The sequence below is a fragment of the Urocitellus parryii genome, unplaced genomic scaffold, assembly GCF_045843805.1.
Source record: "Urocitellus parryii isolate mUroPar1 unplaced genomic scaffold, mUroPar1.hap1 Scaffold_37, whole genome shotgun sequence".
NCBI lineage: Eukaryota > Metazoa > Chordata > Mammalia > Rodentia > Sciuridae > Urocitellus > Urocitellus parryii.
In genome coordinates, this window is record NW_027553327.1 from 11,234,018 (window position 1) to 11,244,567 (window position 10,550).

The following is a 10,550-nucleotide window of genomic DNA, read 5'->3' on the forward strand; positions in this document are numbered from 1 at the left end:
CAGGATGAGATATTACATATCTATATGTAGAAACCATTAGTCTGTTAATAAAGAAATACTTTATAAAGTTGTAAGAATTTCAAACTCTAATGGGTTGGGTTAGAAGAAAGTATTTCTCTAAATAAAAGATTCAAATGCATTTGGCCCCTCCTCGGCCTTTTCCTCTTCTTCTTCTTCAAAAAACTCATATAAAAATAAAGCCCGATAAGTGCATGTAAAGCTTTTCAAAGCTTTAGGCACAGGTTGTGAGAAAAGACAAATTGTTGGTAATGCCATAAAAAGCTACAGAGCAATAAAATTGCATCATGACGATACCAAGTAAACATCTGTTTCTTAAAGATGCTCACCAGCATGAGGGCACAGTTTAAGGCATCTCCTTTCAGAACAAATGCACAGAACAGCAGTGAGAGGAACGCTAGGCAAGAGCAGCAAGATGATAAAGCCCACAGAGCAATCCAGGTATCTGGAGAGATTAGAGAAAATGGATAATTCATTGAAACCATTGCCAAGATGGAGAGTAATTATAATCCACAAAAAATTTCAAAGTTAAAAAAGCAAAGGAAGGAGAAGAGTTATTTAATTTGATCCACAAGATGATGTAAAAATGAGAGAAAAGAAAATTTGAGGAAATGATTTTTGGTAATTAGATAATTAGTGTGAAGAATTTCTAAAGGACTCCAAAGATTTGGATAGGGGAAAAGTGTCTGCAGAGAATTGACATATGATCCATTAAAAAATCTTCAGCTACAGGTTCCCATACCTATTGCAAGAAAGAACTCTCTGGTCTCAGAAACTTCACTGGATGTAAAGGTCAATGGATTTGGTTTCGTTCCTGGCTTCCTTTTGCATTGCCAGAGATCAACCCCAGGGCCTGGCATATACTAGGCAATTTCCCTACTACAGAGCAACATCCACACCCCTGGACTTGATCATTCTTATGATCACTTGTAAACCTACATATGAAATAAGAAGTCAGTTTTCCAGTAAAAAAATGTTTGAGAATCCTCAAGCCTCATACTCATGAATGGAGACCCAAATATATGATAGCTGAGAGCCATCATCTTCTCGGCTCTAGAAAATATTTATTCAGTCATTTAACCAATGTTTGCTAAGCACCTAGTAGGATCCATGTAGAGTGCTAAGCACTTCACTTATATCATGAAATACAGCAACTCTAATTTCTCTACCATTTCCTATGTTTCCACTAATTAAATCTTTTGTCATATTTATCTAATATCAAAAAGTAACAGCAAGCTTCATGAGGGTAATGATAAAGACAGACAGGGCTTCTCCAGCACAGCAGCCAGCCCCTGCTTTATGTATGACTACTAAATATATGTCCAACATGATGCCAAGAAGAGGGACAAGTGGCAAGATGTTTGAGTTCTAGAAAAAATTTATTCTTACTACCTCAAAACATCATGAACTCCCAATGTCTCTCAGATTCCCAAACATGTCATGTCATAATATTCATTTAAAAATGTAAATGCATTTTTTTTTCTTGGATAAATAGTCATCAAATCCTTAAGGAGCAAACAGCGTCAAAGTCAAATATGTACAATGGAGACAATCCCAGGGCTATTCTGGTACAGACATATCTAAATAATGAAAGACAGAGTCATTAGCCAAGCTGACTTCAGGTGTGTTAGTTAAATCCTCATGACATCTAAGTAAGGACAGAAAATATTGATAGATTTCCCTGTTCCTCCTTTCCTTATTTTTATGTGCACAAGACTTCTTTATTTCTAACAGTAGATCAACTGTAAGCATCTGTAATATGGTAAATACCAGAAAAGAGACATCATTAATTCTGTCTTTTAGTCTAGAAAAGACCAGCTAAAGAAAAGTTATTTCATTAGTACTTTCTGCTCTATGCCAAATACCTACACATGTTCTCTTCAGTGTGTGCTTTAAATTACTTACTGAAATGGATATTTGTCTTTACAAAGAAATAATGGTTTCCTCGTGTCTCTCAGTATCAGGAAAAATTTCCATCCTTACTCGGGTAAGATTAAAAAGCTAATCAGTGCTGTGGTCTCTTTGAGTCTGCAGATGTGCACTCCTGAAATCCACAGTGGATTTGGATTACCTGGTGATATTTGAACTGCCCCTTCAGCTCTGCTTGTTCATTTGTTTAACACTTTGTTCAGCTTTATTTTTAAGTGACTCTGACAGCTCCTAACTAAGGAACAACATGCTCCAGCTAGCTGTTTGGGCCAAGGGGTTTAATGATTTAAAAATTATCTCATTCACTTTGGTTTTAATGTAGAAATGTCTGCAGATGGGAGGAGGGCCAAATTAAGAGCAAAGGGTATCTATTCTGGAAGCTGGGCCAATGTTTGCAGAGAGCTATGGGCTTCCCTGAGAAGAGTGTAGCACATTCAGCTACCTACCCACCCACACCCCCCCAATTAAAGAGAGAGGATATTTGGATTATAGTCATCTATTTACATATATTTGAAAAGCTAACTCTTCTGGGGGAAGCATAACCCACGTCAAATTCTTCTTTTCAATCCCTAGTACTCACTGTGATGCCTAGCACACAGTAGGCATGTAAAGAAAAAAATCAAAGGATGAAATTCTTTTTCTCACTGCCTTGCTAATTGGCTGAGGTCAGATCTCTGACAGGAACTGATGTCCTGAGCATCGCTGTAGGTTCTCAACCAAGCCTTGCTGAGTGATTGAAACACCAACCTGTTTCTCATTCTACTGGATGCCAAGCCATAGAGGAGAAGTAAACAGACTTAACAGGAGATGAAAGAAGGAATGCTGAGCCACAGTGAGAGGTTAGAGAACACGCATTTGTGGCAGAGACAATCAGCATGTTTTCAAAAATATCTCTAACAAAACTTGGCAGCCTAGGAGACAGAGAGAAAGTGAGAGAGAGTAAAGGAAGAAAGGAAAAAAAGTGAAAGAAAAAAAGAGAAACCCAAGACATTAAAACAAACAAACAAACAAAAAAGCAGATGTCAGTGGTCAGGGGTTCCTGGGTGGGGCTTTATGCAATAGATAGAGTCACAAACTCCCTGTCCTTTCTCTCATTTATCCTTATGGTATCCTGGCTGGTCAACAGGCTTCTCTTAGAATAACCTTTCTAGAGTTGGACAAACTCAGAGTATCCAAAAGCAGCCCTGCATTTGACCATGACTCCTGGTCTGAAACAGGCCTTCATCTTCAGTTTAGTTTAAGTTTAGCTTTTCTGTCTCCCCACCTCTCCTCACTTCTATTTTCTTTCTCATATTCAGGAATACCATACCATTTTATAATGAAAACCAAAATATTTTTGGAGAAGTGAGGGAAAAGGTAGCTACAATGGTTACATCCAGGGCTGCTGTTTGACTATTGTAGGTTTTCCTCCAGGAAAATCACATTCAAAATTATATCTTATGACTTGCATTAATATAACATAATCTGGGCTATCATATAATCCAGGCCAGATTCAATATAGCAGAACATGCACATTGTTTTTCCTACTGACTTAAAAGAAATACAAACAGCTTTAAGGGTCCCTAATATCACACACCCTGGACCTACTGCCTACAGTGCCTGGTGGAGAAGACAGCTCCAATTGCCTCAGGCTTAGATGTACAAGGGGTCTGTTCTGGGTACAGTCACTCCGTAGGTTTAGAGTTCTGTTAATGAAAGTTACACTCACGTGGAATCAACAGAAAACATGAGGGCTGCTCTAAAATAAGAGAGATAACTTGAAAATTAGGCATTTTAATAAATTTAATTTAAAAAGCCATTGTATTACATTTTACCAATTTTATATCTAGCTTTACATACACTAACAGACATATACATGTTGTAAGATCAAATCTTTATCTTTGTAAGTCATTTGGAAGTCTAAAAGAAAAACAAACAAATGAAAAAAGAAATCACTTGTCCCAAAAGCGGAGTTACAAACTTAAAATCTTTCAATGAATAGTAACTATGATGACGTCATTCATTTGGAGTTGGCAAATATTTCAATGAATAAAGTTCCTTTTTCTTCTTAGGGTTATGTAATATATTGTAACTCACAGTCAGCTAAAGGTCAAGAAATAAAAAAGCTATTTGCAGGTATAACATAATAACAGTAGCACTGGTGATAATAATAGTCATTGTTGCTTCAGTCATTCACTCTGAGAAGCATTTACCAGGCACTGAAATCAATGCTATGTGTATAATATTGCAAGCAGCCTGTAAGCATATGTTTTTCTGTTTTTAATTAGAAATGTATAATATTTGTCAAGAGCAATTAACCCTCATATAGGAAAAATATGAAATCAATATTGTACAAATTAAGTAATTTAAAGCAAATAGCCAGACAAAGGACAAAATAATTTTCATTTATTTATGTTCAACACAGCATTTACAAAAGAAAACTATATCAGGAGAAGATAAAATATTACAGAAAGTTTAAAAAGATTAATAGACCACTAGCCATGCTAACAAAGAGAAGAAGAGAGAGAACCCAAATTACTAGCTTATGGGATGAAAAAGGCAATATCACAACAGACACTTCAGAAATACAGAAGATAATTAGAAATTATTTTTAAACCCTATACTCTAATAAAATAGAAGATAGTGAAGGCATCCATAAATTCCTTAAGGCATATGAGCTGCCCAGATTGACTCAGGATGATATAAACAACCTAAACAGACCAATATCAAGTGAGGAAATAGAAGAAGCCATCAAAAGACTATCAACCAAGAAAAGCCCAGGACCAGACGGATACACAGCAGAGTTTTACAAGAACTTTAAAGAAGAACTAATACCAATACTCTACAATCTATTTCAGGAGATAGAAAAAAAGGGAGTACTTCCAAATTCATTCTATGAGGCCAACATCACACTGATTCCCAAACCAGATAAAGACACCTCAAAGAAAGAAAACTTCAGACCAATATCCCTAATGAATTTAGATGCAAAAATCCTCAATAAACTTCTGGCAAATCGGATACAAAAACATATCAAAAAGATCGTGCACCATGACCAAGTGGGATTCATCACTGGGATACAAGGCTGGTTCAGTATACGGAAATCAATAAATGTAATTCACCACATCAATAGACTTAAACATAAAAACCATATAATCAACTCAATAGATGCTGAAAAAGCATTTGACAAAATACAGCATCCCTTTATGTTCAAAACACTAGAAAAATTAGGGATAACAGGAAATTACCTCAAAATGATAACAGCTATATACACTAAGCCTCAGGCCAGCATCTTTCTCAATGGAGAAAAATTGAAGACATTCCCTTTAAAATCTGGAACAAGACAGAGATGCCCTCTCTCACCACTTCTATTCAACATAGTTCTTGAAACACTAGCCAGAGCAATTAGACAGATGAAAGACATTAAAGGCATAAATATAGGAAAAGAAGAACTTAAATTAGCACTATTTGCTGATGACATGATCCTATAACTAGCAGACCCAAAAAATTCAACCAAGAAACTTCTAGAAGTAGTAAATGAAATGAATCCAGCAAAGTGCAGGAAATAAAATCAATACCAATAAATCAAAGGCATTCCTGTATATCAGTGGCAAATTCTCTGAAATGGAAATGAGGACAACTACTCCATTCACAATATCCTCAAAAAAAAAAAATACCTGGGAATCAACTTAACAAAAGAGGTGAAAGAGCTATACAATGAAAACTACAGAACCCTGAAGAAAGAAATAGAAGAAGATCTTAGAAGATGGAAGGATTTACCTTGTTCATGGATTGGTAGAATTAATATTATTAAGATGGCCATATTACCAAAAGCACTTTACAGATTCAATGCAATTCCCATCAAAATCCCAATGACATTCTTGCAGAAATGGAAAAAGCAATCATGAAATTCATCTGGAAAAACAAGAGACCCAGAATAGCTACAGTAATACTAAGCAGGAAGAGTGAAATTGGTGGTATCAGGATTCCAGATTTTAAACTATACTATAGAGCAATAGTAACAAAAACTGCATGGTACTGGCATCAAAACAGGCTGGTAGACCAAGGGTACAAAATAGAGGACACAGAGACAAATCCACAAAATTACAACTACCTTATATTAGACAAAGGTGCTAAAACCATGCAATGGAGAAAGAATAGCATCTTCAACAATGGTGCTGGGGGAACTGGAATTCCATATGCAACAAAATGAAATTGAATCCCTTTCTCTCACCATGCACAAAAGTCAACTCAAAATGGATCAAGGAGCTAGGAATCAGACCAGAGACTCTGCATGTAAAAGAAGATAAAATTGGTCCTAATCATCATCATGTGGGGGCAGGCCCCAAATTTCTTAATAAGACACCTATAGCACAAGAGTTAAAACCAAGAATCAACAAATGGGACAAATTCAAACTAAAAAGGTTTTTCTCAGCAAGAGAAATAATATCTGAGGTGAATAGGGAGCCTACATCTTGGGAACAAATTTTTACCCCTCAAACATCAGATAGAGCTCAATCTCTAGAGTATACAAAGAACTCAAAAAGTTAAACAACAACAACAAAATAACCCAATCAACAAATGGGCCAAGGACTTGAACAGAAACTTCTCAGAAGAGGATATGCAATCAATCAACAAATACATGAAAAAATGCTCACCATCTTTAGCAATTAGAGAAATGCAAATTAAAACTACTCTAAGATACCATCTCACTCCAATAAGAATGGCAGCCATTTTGAAGTCAAACAACAATAAGTGCTGGTGAGGTTGCGGGGGGAAAAAAAGTACACTCATACCTTGCTGGTGGGACTGCAAATTGGTGCAGCCAATTTGGAAAGAAGAATGGAGATTCCTTAGAAAGTTGGGAATGGAACCACCATTTGACCCAGCTATTCCCCTTCTTGGGCTAGAGCCAAAATACCTAAGAAGAGCATACTACAGGACACAGCCACATCAATGTTTATAGCAGCACAATTCACAATAGCTAGAATGTGGAACCAACCTAGATGCCCTTCAATAGACAAATGGATTAAAAAATATGGCATTTATACACAATGGAATATTACTCAGCACTAAAAAATAACAAGATCATGGAACTTGCAGGCAAATGGATGGCATTAGAGCAGACTATGCTAAGTGAAGTGAGCCAATCCCTGAAAAATAAATGCCAAATGTCTTCTCTGATATAAGGGGGTGACTCAAAATGAGATAGGGAGGAAGAGCATGAGAAGAAGACTACCACTAAATATGGAAGAAAGGTGGGAGGTAAAAAGAGGGAGAAGGAAAGTTGCACAGAAGATGGAAGGAGAAGCACATTGTTATACAGAATACATATATGATGTTCTAATGAGAAAAAGAAAAAAAGTGTCACATTAGATTGGATAGACAGAAAGGATGGGAGAGGAGGGGAGGATTAAGGAGGATAGGAAGGGCAGCAGAATAGAATAGACAATACGATTGATGTATGTACAATCCATGTATGTATTATATGTAAAAATACATTCTGCTGTCATGTGTGACTAAAAAAATATAAAAATAAAGTAAAAAAAAGACAGTACAATGATCAAAAATAACAGTTCTTATTTAAGTAGTTGTTTAATTTTTATGGTTGCTTGCTCTATAAAAAAATAAAATTTAATAAAAACAATGTTATGGATAAACTTAAAAAAAAGAAAAATAAGTCATTAACCCAGCTTTAGAAAGAAAGAAAGAAAGAAAGTAGTGTATCATGAGAGTTTTCTCCTTTAGAAATAATTCAAATGACCTTCCTAGAAAGAGTCAGCAGGTCTGGGGATATAGTTGAGTGGTAGTGGGCTGGCCTAGCATGCAGAAGGCCTTGCAGTTTAAAGCCCAATACTGCAAGAAAAGAAAAGGGAGGTTAGGGAGAAAAAAGAAGAAAGGGAGGGAGGAAGGGAGGAAGTAAAGAAGGAAGAAAAAATGAAAAAATTAAGAAAGGGAGGGAGGAAGGAAGGAAGGAAGGAAGAAAAAAGGTAGAGAATAAAAGCAGGGAAAGCAATGGGTCATTAAAGCAAAAGGGCAAGCAGTACAAATATAAATATATGACATAAAATCTGTTGAGACAGTTTAGAAAGCTTTAGAATTCACATGACATCAAACTGAGTGATATTATTACTGTATAGAAACATAAGAATCTCCACCTTGGCCTGGCCTAAACCAAACTCAGGTGTAGGAGGCATAGAGAGGACTCCTGTCTGGCTGTAGTGGAAGGCAGCTGAACCTGTGGCACTTCAGGATGCACTGGTTAGGGAAGGAAGGGGCCAAGACTCCCCTGATGGGCACTTGAGCACCACAAGGCTCCTGGGAGTCCTTCACCCTGGCTCCCCACCATCACAAACCCCCCTTGCAGGGGTTCTCAGTGGTCTGTTCCGTTGCCTGGTGCAGGTTTGAGTTCCTCACCAAACACCTGAGTGTTCACAGCCTACGTTGGCCTGCCTGGGCAGGCTGTGGTTGTGGTGGCAAGAGCCAAAGCCAACTTAGCTTGATGGAGGCACCAAGGACTGCCCTATAGCCATATTAGCGGGTGGTCCTGGAAGAAGTAGGCAGGGTTTTGGAAGCATTGTCTGAAGACAAGAAGCCAGGCCCTAATCCTTATGGTGTTCCTTGGGAGTTGGTGATATGTAGAGCTATTGGATGTTTTGTACTTCTCTTGTTTTTGTGGAGAAGTTTTCAGTTTGTTAGAAGCAGGCTTTATGTGGAAAGAGAAAAACAGCTGGCTTTAAAACTTTCTAGAAGAATTGAAGAAAAATGTGAACTACTTGAAAAAGTTAGCCTTGTTCAAAAAGAGCTTGAAGGCTTAGAGTCAACTTTAAAGGGCAGCAGTTCTGAGAAGGGTCCAAGAGATGTCCCAGATTTGGAGGCAACCTATGAAAAGCTGCATAGGTCCAAACCTAGCCGTGGGGATGAAAGACTCTTTCTAGAAAAAGAGCTAGAAGAACAAAAGGCCAAATATTGTAAACAGGATGAAATCATGGCAGATATATCGAGAAGGATAAAGTCCCTTGAAGGTGAATCAGAATCAATCAGATCACAAATAGCTGAAACTAAAACAAACTTGAGAATGCATCAAATGAGTGAGGAAAGACTTCAGCTGGCAATGAAGGAAGCCTTGGATGAACGTTCCCAGCTTCAGCAAAGTCAGAAACCGATCTTACAAGGAGACGCTGAAGCATGGAGGGAACAAGGACGTCTCCAAAGTAAAGAGAGCACCACATTGGAAGACTCTCAATTCCATGCAAAACAAGTTCAAACTGATAAAGAAAATCACATGGAGTCTCTGACTGAAGGCTTGCTGAAGATGAAAGATAGGTCTTCTCCAACCAAGGGAGCCCAAACAGACATTGGGAACTTGGAATGGGGAATGACGAGTGAATCAGGAATTGGTGCTCAGTTGGATGATGAGCCCAAAGGAGCTTTGAAGAAACTGGTTGATGGTGCAAAGCTAAAGGCTTCCTTAGAAACCTTAGAAGGACAAAGATATCAAACGTGTGCTTTCTTATCTGAAGTAGAGAAAACAAAGGAAGACCTTAGAGAACAGATTAGAAGTCTGAAGACTGAACAGGCAACCTTGCTGTCAGAAAATGCATGGCTTGAAGGTGATAATGAGAAACTTCAACAGAAATTTAAAGTCATGATGGAATGCTATCAAGAAAATATGATGAAACTCCATGGGAAACTCAGAGTAGAGTAAAATTACCGGGTGGATCAAGAGGAGAAACTTTCCAAGGTCAAAGAAGAGATGGGCCATACAAGAGAAGAGCTGGAGACCTACAGAAAGTGAGCCAAATATCTTAAAGAAGAATTGGAGAGAACCATTCAGTCCTGTCAGGGGAACATTATTTACTGTGAGAAAAAAGCACATGAGAGTGAGTTGGCAGCTTGGATTGCTGAAAGAAACCTCCATTATTTCATGAAACAAAACGCTCGCAACAGACAAAAGTTAACTGAAAGGGAGCTTCAATTTGAACTTGTAGAGGAAGATCCCTGTGCACTTGGTGTTTCAAATGCAGCATTGGGCAGAAAGCATTCCTGCAATGGTCCCTCACCATTGGGTCCTCCTTGGTAAGGTGGATGTTATTCGAATTATGGTAGATCATCGCGACCAGCAGAACTCAGAGGTTCTAATATGCCTTCTTTGGATAAAGAGGATAGGCCTATGTCTTCAGAAAGTAGAAAGGAGACCAAAACCGATGTTGGTGATTCCAATGTGCCCGATTCATCTCTCCCTGCTGAAAACCAAGCAACTGGCTCCGGCTCATTGTTGGCACCTTTTCCTCCAGTCTGAGGTGAATTGTTTCCTGTGCACCCGAGGAGTCAGTTCATGAGAAGAGGACAATTTTTCCCTCCACCTTCTATAGTAAACAGGTATGGAGCACCTCAAGATTATTTTCCACCGGGCCCACCACCCTCTCCATTTTTTCCAATGCCAGATGTCTATGAATGGAGGTATTTTCCTCATGACCTTCCCCCAAGAACTAGATTTCCTCCCCCTACCCCTGAATTCTGAATGTAGAAGTGAGTGCCCTTCAGGCTTCATTCCACCTTCAAATGAGCCTGCTACTGAACATCAACAAGAAACCTGATGTTTTTGATCTCTCTTCAAAAGTAAT

At 38.1% G+C, this 10,550-nt stretch overlaps 1 protein-coding gene across 1 annotated transcript; it reads left to right on the plus strand.

Moving 5' to 3' along the window:
* The first annotated feature begins 351 nt into the window (after window positions 1–351).
* LOC144252197 (melanoma inhibitory activity protein 2-like) lies at window positions 352–10,006 on the plus strand. Its single transcript, XM_077794685.1, is given in 2 exon segments — window positions 352–459; window positions 8,462–10,006. Coding segments are annotated over 2 exon segments (1,653 nt in total).
* The last annotated feature ends 544 nt before the right edge of the window (window positions 10,007–10,550 follow it).